The 15,045-nt window shown below is 44.3% G+C and overlaps 1 protein-coding gene across 2 annotated transcripts in view; it reads left to right on the forward strand.

The window, feature by feature from the left end:
• DLC1 (DLC1 Rho GTPase activating protein) overlaps positions 1 to 15,045 on the forward strand; it is a 397,667-nt gene that overhangs the window by 358,380 nt on the left and 24,242 nt on the right. For both annotated transcript variants that reach the window (XM_040965990.1, XM_040965991.1), the window contains one exon: positions 10,704 to 10,775. In XM_040965990.1, the coding sequence (XP_040821924.1) occupies positions 10,704 to 10,775 (72 nt within the window). The remainder of the gene's footprint in view (positions 1 to 10,703; positions 10,776 to 15,045) is intronic.

The following is a 15,045-nucleotide window of genomic DNA, read 5'->3' on the forward strand; positions in this document are numbered from 1 at the left end:
TTTATTTTTCCTTATGCCTTGGCACTGTAAAATTAGGGCAAAAGCCAAAGATGAGGGAGCTGCCTTTAGCAGGATAGACTTTGGTAAGGTATGGAGAAGGGTGACTTGCTGTGTGTGCCAGCCTTGCCTGATGGACACGGGAGTTGTTCTAGGCTTGGAGCCCAGTATTTTGCCTTCAGTGATAAAGCAAAATAGGAAATGGAACAAATAATCTTAAAGAATCTGCTGTCTCCTCCCCCCACCCCTGCCAAAAAAAGCTTAGAAAAAATAAGGACCTTTTAAAAGTATATGTTGCTTAGTGTTTTTTTTTTCTTAGAATTAATTCACTTTGAAGGACTTTGTGTTGTTTTTAAGGTTGATATATTTTGGGCCCAGCGCAGTAGCCTAGCGGCTAAAATCTTCACCTGGCATATGCCAGGATACCGTATGGGTGCCAGTTCTAATCCTAGTAGCCCCACTTCCCGTACAGCTAGCTCCCTGCTTGTAGTCTGTGAAAGCAGTCAAGGACAGCCCAAAGCCTTGGGATCCTGCACCTACGTGGGAGACCCAGAAGAAGTCCCGGGGTCCTGGCTTTAGATCAGCTCGGCTCCAGCCATTTCCAATTAAAAAAAAAAAAAAAGATGTATTTATTTACTTGAAATACAAAGTTAGAAAAGAGAGAGATCTTCCATCTACCGGTTCACTTTCCAAATGGCCACAACGGCTAACCCAGGAGCCAAGAGTTTCTTCCTGTCTCTCACGTGGCTCCAGAGGGACCCCAGCAGTTGCATGGTTCTCTGCTGCTTTCCCAGGTGCATTGGCAGTAAGCTGGATCAGAAGTGGAGCAGCCAGGACTTGCTCCGGTGCATACATGGGATGCTGGTGGCCCAGGGATGGCTTCATCTGCTACACCACAGCCCTAGCCCCAGACATTGCTTTTTGTTGTTTTGTTTTTAAGATTTATTTATTTTTATTGGAAAGGCAGATATACAGAGAGGAGCAGAGACAGAGAGGAAGATCTTTGTCCAATGATTCACTCCCCAAGTGGCCGCAGTGGCTGGTACTGCGCCGATCAGAAGCTAGGAGCCACGAACTTCCTCCAGGCCTCTCACACCAGTGCAGGGTCCCAAAGCTTTGGGCCATCCTTGACTGATTTCCCAGACCACAAGCAGGGAGCTGGATGGGAAGTGGAGCTGCAGGGATTAGAACCAGCACTCATATGGGATCCAGACACATTCAAGGCGAGGACTTTAGCCTCTAGGCCATCGTGCTGGGCTCCAGACTTTGTGTTTTAAGAACTATTCCAAATCATTTTTTGTAAATCTGTAGTTTGAAAAGTGTGAACATGTGGCATAATGTGCTAGAACTGTGTGTGTGGATGCATTACTGTACAGGGGTGTGTGTGTAGATGTGTGTTTCTGTATGTGTAATGAAGAGTTATCTTTATCCTGCCCTAGGCTGAAATGAGATAGACAGGATGATGCAGTATCCACCTCCTTAATAGTTTATTTTCTTTTCGGTTTGACCTTTTCGTGCTGGGTGCAAAGTGCCAATGTGTGATGAGTTGGGAACTATTTTCTGTTCCTGAAAATCACTGCCTGGGCACAGGGCCCAAATGTTCAGCCGAACCGTGTCACTCCTGGGCTGATGAATCCACAGCCACTGAGTGTGTGAGAAAAGAGCGCCTGCTTTTCTGCATGAGCCACTTGCCTTTTTTCCCGGTTTCAGTATTAACAAACTCCATCTTGCAAAAGCTCGTATTCAGGGATTCCCAAAGGGAATTCCAGTTGGCTTCATTCCTGCGCTGCTCAGGTGTCGCTGGTGCACCTCATCCCAGGTGAAAGCTTGCACGTGTGTCCCCTGACGTTCCCTTCTTGCAAGGCAAAACCATTTATTAACTTGTCATCACATCACAGGGGAAAATGGTCATATTTTCCCTCTCTGTTATTTCTAGGAATGTTCTTCGCTAGAAAGCACCATATCTGTCTCTACTCTAAGGAGAAGAGAGAAACAACAATAATTGAAAAGAGAAGAACCCGTCCCCAAAGTATCTGTTTCTCTCTATTGCTGATTTATAGTCCAGTGATTTCAAAGTGCGTGTTTTCCCGTGGGTACGAGAGAGCCAGGGGACTCTGCAAGCTTTTGCAGGTTACTCTTCTGTCAAAATTTGGGAAGCTCCAAAGTGCAGTGCAGTGTCCCCCGGCCCTTATTCACCGTGGGTGTTCTGCCTGGAACACAAATGCCAAAGTCAGTAAGCAAAGCAGGACTCTAGTCTTCTGTGAGTGGAGGCCTTCCCTCCCTGTCCCTCTCCCTGCCCCCATAAAGATGGAATTTGTCGTTGGAGGGCTACAGAGACGCATAAGGACACGTGTAAGGTTTAGTGCTTTCCAAACTAGCCATAGGCTTCTTGGGAGGAGACATCAAGACAAGCGATCTACAAAAAAGTGAACAAAGAAATAAAAAATATATTTGAAAGCCAGAACAACAGGGAGGAAAAGAGAAAGAGGAATGGTTCATTTTCCAAATGGCTGCAGCAGCCAGAGCTGGCCCAAGTTGAAGCCAGGAGCCAGAAACTCCATCCATGTCTTCCCCCGTGAGTGGTAGGAGCCCAAGGACTAGAGCCATTGCCCGCTGCTTTTCCAGCCTTGAATAGGGAGCTGGATGTGGGCCACGCCCCTCGTGTGTGTGTGTGTGTATTGCGGGAGGGCAGGGGGATGGCACCGTGGCACACGTAACTGATGAGAAATCTGGAAAATGCGCGCAAGAATGGAATCCATTCCAAGGTTGTCCTTCCCGAGAAGGGGAAATGGACTTAAAGGAAATGTCAGAGTCAGAAGTTGAAGGAATTTACAAAGCCTGTGGCAATCTGGGTTTACAGAAGAGGAAGCAGGTCCAGAGAGATTATGCCCTTTCTTAAGGCTACCTAAATAAGCAGTGGCTTCTTTCCTGGACCTGTTTTTCTGACCTGTTAACAGACAGTACTGCATGCCCTTTCTGGAATAGCTCATCGGGAGTCTGGGGCAAAGCTGTTTTTACATCTGAGGAAATGAAGTTGGTTAGGCATTGTGTGAGTGGGCCAAAGGGAGGTTGACCCTGCTGTGTGGGACAGCCTACTTCCCACCACTTCTCGGTTTCCTCACCCCTTAGTTGGTTCAGTCCCCTTCAACCTGAATGCCCTCCCTTGCAGTCCAGTCACATGCGAGATCAGGACCCCGGCTGCACCCCACACCACTGAACACAGGCCGAGAGTCTCCTGTGCCCAAGCAGTCCCCTCACGCCCACCAACAGCAAGAGCCATCTCCCATCACCAGACTCCGTGTTCTCCATGTCACATCACATTCTCCTTCATACCATACAAAAGTTCACGGCTTACTTTTTTTTTTCTTATTTTTTTTTTTTTTTGCAAAGAAAAAAGGTTATATGAAAATAATATGTTTCAAACTGGTGACTGGTAGAAAACAGCATTTTAAAAACAAGAAATAGACGAACTGGTGCCATAGCATAGGTGCTAAAACTCTCGCCTTGTGCGCTCCCGGATCCCATATGGGGGCCATTTCAAATCCCGGTGGCACCGCTTCCTATCTAACTCCCTGCCTGTGGCCTGGGAAAGTAGTAGAGAATGGCCCCAAAGCCTTGGGGCTCTGCACCCGTGTGGGAGACCCAGGAGAAGTTCTTGGCTCCTGGCTTTGGATTGGTTTGGCTCCGATTGTTGCAGCTACTTGGAGAGTGAACCAGTAGATGGCTCTTTCTTTCTGTCTCTTCTTCTCTCTGTACGTTTGACTTTCCAATTTAAAAATATTAAATCATTTGATGAGTTTAAAAAATAAAAATAGACCATACTGTATTGCTGAATGTGTTTGTTACTTGAAGCTTCCATGTTCTGTGTGGTTACGCATGTTACTTGTGCTGGTCTTTATATGTGTGTGCTTGCATCCGCACACACACATCCATATATCCACTCGTGCTGTGTATGCCATGGGTTACCATGCATGTGCTGCCTTGTGTGTGTGTGACTCTTACTGTGGCTCCTGATCAGAAATGTGAAGGCCATCAGAAAGGAAAGTCACTGATGTGGTTTATTTATGGAGGCATCGCTCTGTGCAGTTTGTGGCTGCCTGTAGAATATCAGAGGCTACAACAGACTAGAAATAAGCTGGTGTTGCAGAAGAAGGGGAAAAAAAAGGGAGGCTTGGAGAAGGCCACTGTGGCAGCAGTGGTCCAGCAGGCTGGAGGTGGGTTGACAGCAGGATGCTGTCAGGGTCTGGGTGGGGGGTGTTGTTGGGACCGAGGCTTGTACCACTGGTAGGGGGTACCACTGCTGCCTGTCCAGGAACACTTGGAATCTTAGAAGAGCCCTTAGGAAACTCATTCATTTCAAAGTGCAGGCTAGAGGATTGTAGGAGGCCCTCTCTTCAGTTTTTATTTACCTTTCCGCTTGGTTTCCTGCTCCAGGGCGGTACTGGTGTCTCATTGTCGCTGTGTGAGGACAGCACATCTTGTCTCAGAAATAAATATAGAAAAATGAGGAGTGATTGTCTTGCCTTAATGTGAAGTATGGCCCTACTAGATTAGCACTAACAATGGACTTGACACAGCCTTAAGTACTGAATTAATAGTGGAGGGTCATGCTTCCAGAAGCTTCCTTTCCATCCCCACCCCCACCTCCAAATATGCACAGTAGATGTTTGCCAATTTTTTAGGCATGTAAGGATAAGAATGCTGCAAGTTCTAGTCAAAATCTTGCCTCTGATTAGATAAAATATTAATAGATACATTCTGCTGTGTGACTTAGCCCTTGGAGAAATTTGTTTTGCAAAGGTAACTTCTGCTAACCAGTCTTTGGCAGTTGTGTGTTTAAGCATTTATTTCTACTAGTTGTAGAAAAAGGGTTTAACTCAGAGTTCTTAATTTGCCCTTGAAGAAAAAAACAATATTTGTTGTTTCTTCAAATGATTCCAGGGTGTGAAAAGTACTTCGTTAACCTGTGTAAGTCAATTAAGGTGCCAAAGCAGGGGGGAATGGGGAGCATTTGAAACAGGGAAGCCAGCTTGGGACCTCAGGGGGGAGGCGTGGTACATTCTGGGAACTTGAAGGTGGTCTTGAAAGGGGAACAGAATTTCCAAAGGACTTCCTCACCAGAGCTGAGTGAGGAGGCTGAGGTCACGTGAGGACGGCAGTAGGTCTGCAAAGGTCTCAAGTTTTATCCAAGAGGTCACGGAAAGGAGCTGAAACTCCTGAGCCAGAGAGTGACTTGATGCAGTTTTTGTTTCCTAAAAACCAAGGCACGGGTAGGGCCAAGGCTTCTCAAGAGAATTCAGCCCGGGAGGCTGCTGGGGGGGCAATCCAAGAGGAAGGTCCAGGAGAAAGGAACAGGAAAGAATGTGGCAGGCTCAGAGCCTTTCCCTCCTGGCTGCATTAGAACTAAAGGAGCCTCTATATAACAGGACATCCAGGCCCACACTTCACTGAGAGCATCAGGATGCTGGGCAGGGAGCTGTGGCCACGCTTCTAGGAAGTCCCCAAGGGTGCTGCCCGCCTGCTTCCATTGCTGAGAGCGCCTGCCTTCTTCTTGCCTGGCTGCAGGTGACGGTATTGGAGACAAGGTTGGCAACTCCAGGTGACTTGCCTGAGAAATCCACTCACTTCATATAGATGGGCAGCAGTTGAAGTCATCACCTCCAGCACAAGACAGAGCTTTAAAATTGAACACCTTGGGACCCGGCACAGTAGCCTAGTGGCTAAAGTTCTCTCCTTGCATGCCTCAGGATCCCATATGGGTACCGGTTCATGTCCCAGTGGTCCCACTTCCCATCTAGCTTCCTGCTTATGGCCTGGGAAAGCAGCTGAGGATGGCCCAAAGCCTTGGGGACCGTGTGCCCAAGTACGAGATCTGCAAGAAGCTCCCAAGTCCGGATTGGCTCAGCTCCGACCAATGCAGCCATTTAGGGAATGAATCAGAGGATGAAAGATCTTCCTCTCTGTCTTTCCACCTGTCTGACTTTCCCATAAAAATAAACAAATCTTTAAAAATAAACATAAAATAAAATAAAACACCTTGACGGATGCTGGAGAACCTAAGCAGAGCCATAGAGGGGCCTGTGTCAGTGCTGGGATGGGGGCAGCCTGAACCTCGGCTTGGCTGAGACAGCACTGGAGTGAACCACACAGCTCAGGCGTTAGTCCTAAGAACACAGGCAGTCTTCCATGGGCCTTTGCAGTCTGACCTCCTGCAGGAAATCCAAGAATCTGAAAAGTGCTTGAATTTCGTACATGCCTCTAATTCCTTTGCTTTGCCCGCGCCACCTCCCTCCCCCGCCTTTAAGACGAAGTTAGAGATCTTCCATCTACCAGTTCACTTCCCATAACCTGAACTGGGCCAGGCGGAAGCCAAGAGCCTGGAACTCCGTCCAGGTCTCCCACATGGGCAGGGCTGAGGACAGGTACTCTGTGCTGTCTTACCTTCCCAGGCACAGGGCACTGGATTGGAAGCAGAGCAGTGGACTTAGCCTTGGTTGTTGAAAACAATCTCAGTCGCTGGAGCATTTGTGTGATTGTTGGTGGCTTGTTGGAGAAGATGGGAAGAAACCTCAAGACTCCCACCGTGAACGCATCTAGCGGGAGGTGGAAGTGACCACTTCCGGCCCAGATCACATCACTGCTGCACAGGTGGCTAAGAGCAAGAGTTCCGCAAGGGAAGACGGAGCTGGGGGATTCCTGGTCATCTTAACTGTTACGGGTAATGGGAGATGGGTTTAACCAGTCAGGCCAGGAAGTAAGAGAGAGAGTGAGAGAGAGAGAGAGAGAGAGAGAGAGAGAGAGAGAGAGAGAGAGAGAGAGAGAGAGAGAGAGAGAGAGAGAGAGAGAGAGAGAGAGAGAGAGAGTGTGTGTGTGTGTGTGTGTGTGTGTGTGTGTGTGTGTGTGTGTGTGTGTGTGTGTGTGTGTGTGTGTGTGTGTGTGTGTGTGTGTGTGTGTGTGTGTGTGTGTGTGTGTGTGTGTGTGTGTGTGTGTGTGTGTGTGTGTGTGTGTGTGTGTGTGTGTGTGTGTGTGTGTGTGTGTGTGTGTGTGTGTAGGGCCGCATGGTTCCCAACCAGACACAAAAGAGCCTGCTGAACCCTCATTCATGTAACCACACCAGTGCTTTGTAGACCAGTTAAGGACTACAGCTGTTTCCAATCAAAATTTCCTGTTTCCTCCTTGACACAGTTGTCTGTTGTTTGCCTAGAAAAAAACCCAGGTATAAAAGTCTCATTGTGTTTCCATTGTGTTTTTAGTTGCTAAAAAGGCATCTGTGCCCTGTGGGGAATGTTTTTAAAATATCACACCCCCCCCAACTAGATTTCACACCAACACCCACATCTATTGAAATAAATCCTCCCTCCTAGCAATCTCCAAAAATGAGCGTGGGGGAGATGTTGGGATATGTAACGAAATAGGTACCTGTTTTTTTGTTTTTCATATTCTGTGTTGTGTTTATTGTTCTCTGTTAGAAACTTGATTTCTGGAAATCTCCATGGCCTTTTTCTGGATGGTGTTTGAATGTAGATGGTTGCTTTTTAAGGAGAGTCGGGGTGTTTGCCTATTTCTGTTTATTTGGAGGGTGGAGTGGGGGGGGGGACACATCAGTTGTCATGCCCATGTCAGTTTCATGAGGATTTAGTGCCTATTTAGATTGGCATTTAGTATAAAAACTGGTATACATTTGATCCTTAGTGCCTAAAGGTAAGCTTTTGGTAGTTATGAAGAGCCACAGGGGAAAGACAGCACAGAGGTGGAGACGGTCCAACTGAGTGACAGCTCAGCTTGACCAATGGGAGGGTGTGGAGGTGAGCCCCAAGTTGGGGAGCTGAGAGATGGGCTTTGGATGCCATATGGAGGGCTTTGGAAAACCACCTAGAAGTGCTGTGGCCAGATGAAGTAAGTAGTAGTGGTTACAGAGAAACTGAGAGATGGGACCAAATGCCCAACTCAGGGAGTGTCACATCCAGGTTGCTGGGTTTTCTGAAGATTGGAGACCTGAAGAGTGAAAAAAAAAAAAATGACTTGAGTCTGCATGAAAACGTGAGAAGTTTTCCCTTGCTCACTAGGATGTATATAAGCTTCAGGTCAAGTAAATGAAACTAAAATATTGTTATTGTTTTTTTTTTAATCACTACTTTTGTTGGCTTGTTTATAAGATCTATTTAGAGTTTTCTAAACTTGGTTACTATTGGAACAGTGAATTTGGCTCTCATTTGTTACACAGCCTAGGTTTTTGCAACCGGACATATTTAAGATAACATAGTTGTAAGCTTAGTTGTTTCTCTGGGTTTGTACCTAAAAGGAAAACAGATTCTCATCTATTTTGGAATGAAGTAAAAAGGAAAGGAAAAATCACAGAAGTACTGCAGTTCTTGAAAATGTTGCTTTTTGCCGGGGTATAAGCTTTTGATAAAGTTATACCTGTTCACGTCCTTTCTACTCAAGTGGGCCCCATGAGTGACTATCTGAATACCATTTTCCTGGATGAATTTTTGGACATTTTATTGGCCTTTCATTTCCTTACCAGCATAAAATAAGAGAAGGACATGGTGGCAGGGTATATTTGTGTTAGGGAAGTCGCATGGGATTCTGTGTCATCCAAAGAGGTGTTCTAGTGGAAATATATTTTGTGCCCTCTTGTCATGCCATTCTCTTTTAATAACAAAAAAAAAATCAGTAACATGCTGTGACTAGGTGACAAAATCAGCTACTGAACTGGTGTGTAAGGTTTTAGATGGGTGCCACCCCTGTCATGTCTGAACTTAGCCAATAAAGGGAGGACATTAAAAATTTCTGATTCCTCATCATATATTAAGCAAAATATTAAGAAAGCAAGCACAATTATTTTTTTAACCAGGCTCATTGAGAATAACCTCTACATAGCCAGAGGAAGCAAGTTATTTAAACAAATTTTTTTTTAGAACTAACAACCTTTGTTCTTTTCATATCTACCTTTGGGGAAGGAAGAAGTCATGATAATAGGGAAAACGCAATTCTTCATTGTAGAAGATAGATTGTTGAGCTCTTACGTGTTTTCCTAGAAATGTAATTTAAAATGAAATATTTTATAATTTCTTTGTTCCTGACTGAGAGACAAGACATGAAGAAGATTATAATCTCAGATGACGCAGTGGACAGTTCTGCATGTTTTGTGTTCAGCGCCAGCGTTAAAGTGCTTCTGAGCTCATGTCACTCCCTTCTTAGTCCCCAGTTGTGCTTTAATTTGTATATTTGATAATGCTAGTTTCATCACCATGCCAAACACATTCATAAGCATAAAACATTGTCATGCCATTTATGTCTACTCTAGGGCATAATTCCTTTTGGTTTGGAGATTAACTAATTTGTCTGGGTTGGTGGTTTTCTCTTTGGTGCATTCCATAAAGAAAAAAGTTCCTGTTTGCTATAACGAATTTGAGTTTTCTTCATTAGCTTTCTTTGAAGGTCAGGGAACTCATAAAATAATAGGTGAAAAAATGCTTTAAAACCATAAATTTACTAAACCAGAAGCAAGATGAGTGTTTGATATGACCACTGGTGTTTCACTTCCAGCTTGGGGGAGATGCCCAATGAAGATTTAGATCTGGGATTAAATTGAGCAATGAGGAGACCTTTATAAAACTCGTGAATGGTCTTACATAACTGAGTGCTCTGATAGCCCGAGGAAGTTGGGAAGAGAGTTGAAAGCAATATTCTTTGTACAAACAGAGAAACTAATTATGCGCCCAGGACCTCCTCTGTGAGTCAGTGTTAACCGGATTGTAAATATGTGCTTGAGGAAACTTGAACACGGCCTGTCCTTGCTCTTGGCCTTTCTGTTTATCAATACTATCTACAAGATGTTAAAACCACAGGGCAGAGGAAGCTTTCCTCGGCATTCCGGCCTGCCAAGATTGTGGGATTTATTAACTTCGTGCCCTCTGTCTTACTCTCTCCTCCTGAATTAAGACCTGTGCACCAAAATACACATCATACCACATCCAGGCTTAAAAAAAAAAAAAAAGGCGGACTGAGTTCTCCACTGGGTCATTTGCAAATTGCTTCAACAGCCAGGCTGGACCTAGCCAGATCTCCCACGTGTGTGTCAGATTCCCAGCTACATCAGTGCTGCCTCCCAGGATCTGCGTTAGCAGGAAGGGTGATTCACAAACTGGAGCTGGAGCTGGGTGTTGGGCCCAGGTACTCCACTGTGGGATGTGGGGTGCACTTACTTAGCTTACCACCAGGCTGAAGCCCACCCCCAAACTCAGCTTTTAGACAGCCACCCACTAACGTCAAGAGCATCTTCCCTGTACACAGCTAAGCCCTTTTCTGGCAGTGACGGAGAGCACTTGGTTACCATTTGTTGAAGTGAAAATTAAAAGCAGGTTAGACCACTTACTCCCTCTTCAATACACTTGTTACACCCATTTTCATAATCATGTGACGGTGCATTTCAGAAGCAGCTGCGGAGTCATTTGCTGCTTGGACCTCATTTGGGGGGTGTGTGTGTGTGTGTGTGTGTGAGAAAGATGTATCATGTACACTTTCAAAGTCTGAAATGATGCATGCAAGTTTAGATCATTTGAATTCAGTGGAGTTTTTTAAACCAACTTTTCTGCTGAAGTCATGTTTTGTCCTTAACAAAATCAAAGTGTCTTAAGGAAAAGAAGCTTGGTGAAATACTCATGGCTAACGGTTTTTGCCTTCCATCTGTTCTGTTCCAGAAATTGAAGCCAAGGAAGCTTGTGATTGGCTACGGGCGACTGGTTTCCCCCAGTATGCACAGCTGTATGAAGGTGAGTGGAGACTGCCTCGTGTGAATCTCGGCACCATCATCATTCTTAGTTCTTTTTTAAACTTTTTAAATTTAATTCTTAGTCCTTGAATACTGTTGAGATCAGCGACGTGCTTTCAGACCACTCTATGAGTTATTTGAATATTTCATTTAAAAATTATCTGGTAAGCCCCCCCACATCCATACAGAAGCTAAGATTCTTAGAATAGCACACCCACCTGCTTCCCCATTCTGTTGCTTCTCAGAAAGCAGCCAGCATCCTGAAGCCTCTATCGAATTCCTGCTCTCTGTGTCTTGAAAACAAGTGTATTTGCTAAAAAGTACATTTTAGGGCATTTTGCACTTTTGTGAAAAGGGTCTTGGGCTGCGTGTAATCTTGGTGGGATTTTATCTTTTCACTCAGTATTCTAAGATCCTTCTTTGCTGTACGTGCCTGTAGTTCATTTGCATTGACTGACCCCTAACGTGTTAGCACTCCCTTGCATGGAACCACACACAGGTCATTCTCTTTCAGCCTTCTCTGATCTACTTTTCATATTTCAAGTACTCTTGCACCTATCTCTTGCAATGTGTATGGAATACTTTGCCTTGCATACCTACCACCAATAGAGTAGATGAATGAGAAGTAATACAGATGGTCAGTTTTATAATGTAGGTTTTTCCAAGTGCTCAGGCTGATTTTTTATCTCACCAGTAACGTATATACTATGTATGTATGTCCATATACACTCTCAGACTTGTATTGTTGCCTGTACGAGGGTAACATATGCATGTGACTTCTGCATCCCAACCCGTTGATTCGTTTGGCCATTGGTGCCTGCTTCCCGGGGACATGTCTCTGGCCTGTTTTACTTGTGAGTTGGCTGTTGTTTTTTCAGTGATTTATGACAGCTGTTTCTGTTGGTTGAGTTACAGGTAGCCCCTCTCCCCTAATTTTGTAATTAGCTGTTTCACTTTCATTAGGTTGAATTTTGGTAAATATTGTTATTTTTCTTTGCATTTGATTTATTAAAGAAATATCTGCCTTTTAAAAAAGATCAAGAATTGGGAAGGAATTTTATCTCGTTTTCTCGTCAGTGGAGCTGGAACCACTGGATGCTGTGATGAATGATGAAGAGTACAGCATTACCCTGGGTGGGGAGTGTGTGCTGTGCTCTGTGCATGTTCAGAGGGATAAACTGTTGGCTTAAAATAAAGGTTTTGTTATGTTCTTTATGAAATCATATAACTGAGCTGGTCATTTTCAGGCAGGGTGAGCAGCGGAATGGTTCCTAGTTTTCCATGCCTGATCTTTCTCCTCATAAGCTGGACTGACCGTTTATTTTCCATGGAGATGAATTCTGATTTATTCACATGTGAGATGGCATAAAATATCTTAGTACTTCTCTGTTTCAGAAAATACTGTTTCTTTTTCTTGCCTTTTTATATAGGTATTTGGTTCATCTCATGCTTTATCTTGCTCATCTCGCCTTTGAAGGGTTTCCCACGTGTTAAATGGCTTGGGAGAAGGCAAACCGACCTTTATTCTGTTAGATTTTCAATTCGCAGCTCCACTGGAGACAGGAAAAGATAATTACCTTTGCAGGGCCACTGAAGGGGCTGTCCCTTTGTTCTTCTGCTTAGAAATCACATTTCCTTCAACTATGTCCATTTTTGGTGTTGGTTTGCTGCCAGTGGCACTTTCTTGTGATGTGTGTTTGCTCAGCCCTTGTCCCTATTGCTAAAATGCAAACTACATTTTCACAAGTGATATTGGGGGCCGGTCCCCCTTTATGTGGAGACAAGTCCTTTGAAGCCTAGCCTGTGCTAGGTAGACATGACGTTCCAGGAGTCGCTCGGCCCCGGGCGTCCCGCCCCTGTGCTCAGGATGAGTGCCTGCGCACCACACCAGCCCACACATTCCTTGTCTTCCTGTTGAACTTTATTTTGGTTCTTGGCAATTTACACTTCCTGCCTTGAAGTCTAAGCTCAAAGTTAGCTTCTGAGAACACCTTCTGTACCTCAGGAAACTGTCTTTTCTTCAGAGACAATCTTTATTTAAAAAAAAAAAAAACTAGGCAAATAAATCACTCATTTCATTCCTCACTGATGTTTAATCCCTGCCGGATTTCTAAGAACAGAATTACAAAGTGAATTTGGATCAGAAAAGCAATGTAAAATGCAACTCACAGTTTACTAAATTAGAAATAATGCAGTTGCTTCCTCACAAACGTGAACTTTTTAGTACATATGTAAGGTTGGTTGTGATGCTCTGAGTGTTAAGAATGTTCCTGGTCTGACTGCTGACTGGGTTTGCATCCCAGCTTGCTGCTAATGCAGAGCCTGGGAGAAAGCAGGCGCCCCGGCCCCTGCCACTCCAAGGCAGACGCTGATGGCACTCTGCTTTCCAGGCTCCTGGCTTTGCTCTAACCTAACCCAGGTTGTTGTGGTTAGATGGGAAATGACTCAGCAGAAGACAGATTTTTTTTTTCCCTCTGTTTCTCTGTACCTCACTAAGTGAAAGTTCACATATATGCATTTTTGTATATAAATTATTTAGTTAATAATAGCACCTCTGTTACTATAGTCACTCATTTCTGAACTACCAGGCTAGTCTCTGAGGAACGCATCATTAAGCTGCTTTGCAGACATTATTATCATCTGTGTGGTCCGTTACTGACCTAAGCATCTTTAAGCAGCGCATGACTGTACTAGAGTTTTTGCTGTCTGTTACATGTGAAATATGGTGTCACATCCTTCAGTGGCTTTCCTGTCTGCATTGCTTCCCATGACAAGTGGTTGATTCTCGCTATCAGGCTCTTATTTTATTTCCACTAAACCATTGCTACTAATCATTTGACTGAAAGAGACTCTCTGCATATTAGTGAAGAAATAGAATGCTGCAAGACTAAGTTCCATGTATTTCTTCCTACATTCATGGACTCCGGCTATACTTTATGAGTCTGCCTATAATTTCCTTCAGGTATCAGTATCCAGCCTTCAGAAAGAAGAGCAGACTGCCAATCAACATCCATTATGATGGTGTTCATTACAATAGTTGTCAACATGGTGGGAAAAAGACACCTAAGTATTTTCTCTGGAAAATTAGTTACAAAGAAATGAGTTCAGTACCCTTTTGGAAAACCAGCGATCCCTTATTGGTAATGAGAGCCCTTAGTAACAGTCCTGCACTATGGACTCAGCTCAAGAACCAGAACACTGCTTACTACTTGCCTCTCCAATGAACACCCAGCCCTGTTGGTTCCAGCATGGCCCTTTAAAAGGCCGGGGGATTTTTTTTTTTTTTTAGATTATGGTATTCCTGGTTTTCTGCTGTTTGCTCCCCCCACATTCCCACTACTCCATTCCTAATCACATTTGCACAAAGGAGACCTTAATCTTGACATTGCGGAGGCATTGGGCCATTTATTTAACCCTTAAAGGTGGATCTCCAAGGAGGGTGATAACTGGACTTGACCTGCTGGCATTCTCAGAGCTGTTGTAATTTTCCATAGAGGGGCTGGGTGCTCTTCACCTCTCTGTACCTTTCTTGGATATGTTTATCTATGAGGGAACCTCTAGACTGTGTAGAGAACAGGGGTTTTCTGTGGAATTCATGTCATCAATAGACCATACAGAGCAAGGGAGTTTTCTGTGGAATTCATGTCATCTTCCTTTTTCAGTTCTAAGTCACCCTTTTCAATGTTGAGAAAGCATCGACTTCTTGACAAGTTAAGGGACTTGGGGTGCTCTTGTTTCTTCTACTGCACTTTAAAGCTAGCCCTTTGTTTTAGGGTGAGTTATATCAGTTCCTGGGAAGCCAGCTTGAAGTGCTAGTATTTGTTTAAGAAGAGCCTATCTCAGTTATCTTTAGCTCTCCATGTCAGGTAAATGGCTTGGATTCCTTTGACTACTACTTGCCTTTGGTCTCTAGATGTTTCCTTAGCCCAGTTCCTCCCCGCCTTTCCCTCCACTGTCACCCGGGACCTCTTTCTTTCCTGATCACATGTGACATGTTAACAAACACAAGCATACACAGTATAAAAAAAATAGGTAACATCCTTCTAGCTCAAGTTATAATTTGTAATCAGGGTTCATTTCCTGTTCCCTTTTTGTTCAAAATTTCTCTCTGACAAAAACCAATATTTGAGTTTCACTTTGGTGGGCACTCTTGTTTTAGGGCCCTCATACTGAAGTGTCTTGCATGTCTTTTTCTCCTATAGACTTTCATAGGAAATGAGGTCACCCATGTATCAGTAGGACCTGAATATCTTGCTTTGAAAGTCTCCTTT

Source organism: Ochotona curzoniae, unplaced genomic scaffold (assembly GCF_017591425.1).
Source record: "Ochotona curzoniae isolate NIBS_2020 unplaced genomic scaffold, NIBS_Ocur_1.0 scaffold_4505, whole genome shotgun sequence".
NCBI lineage: Eukaryota > Metazoa > Chordata > Mammalia > Lagomorpha > Ochotonidae > Ochotona > Ochotona curzoniae.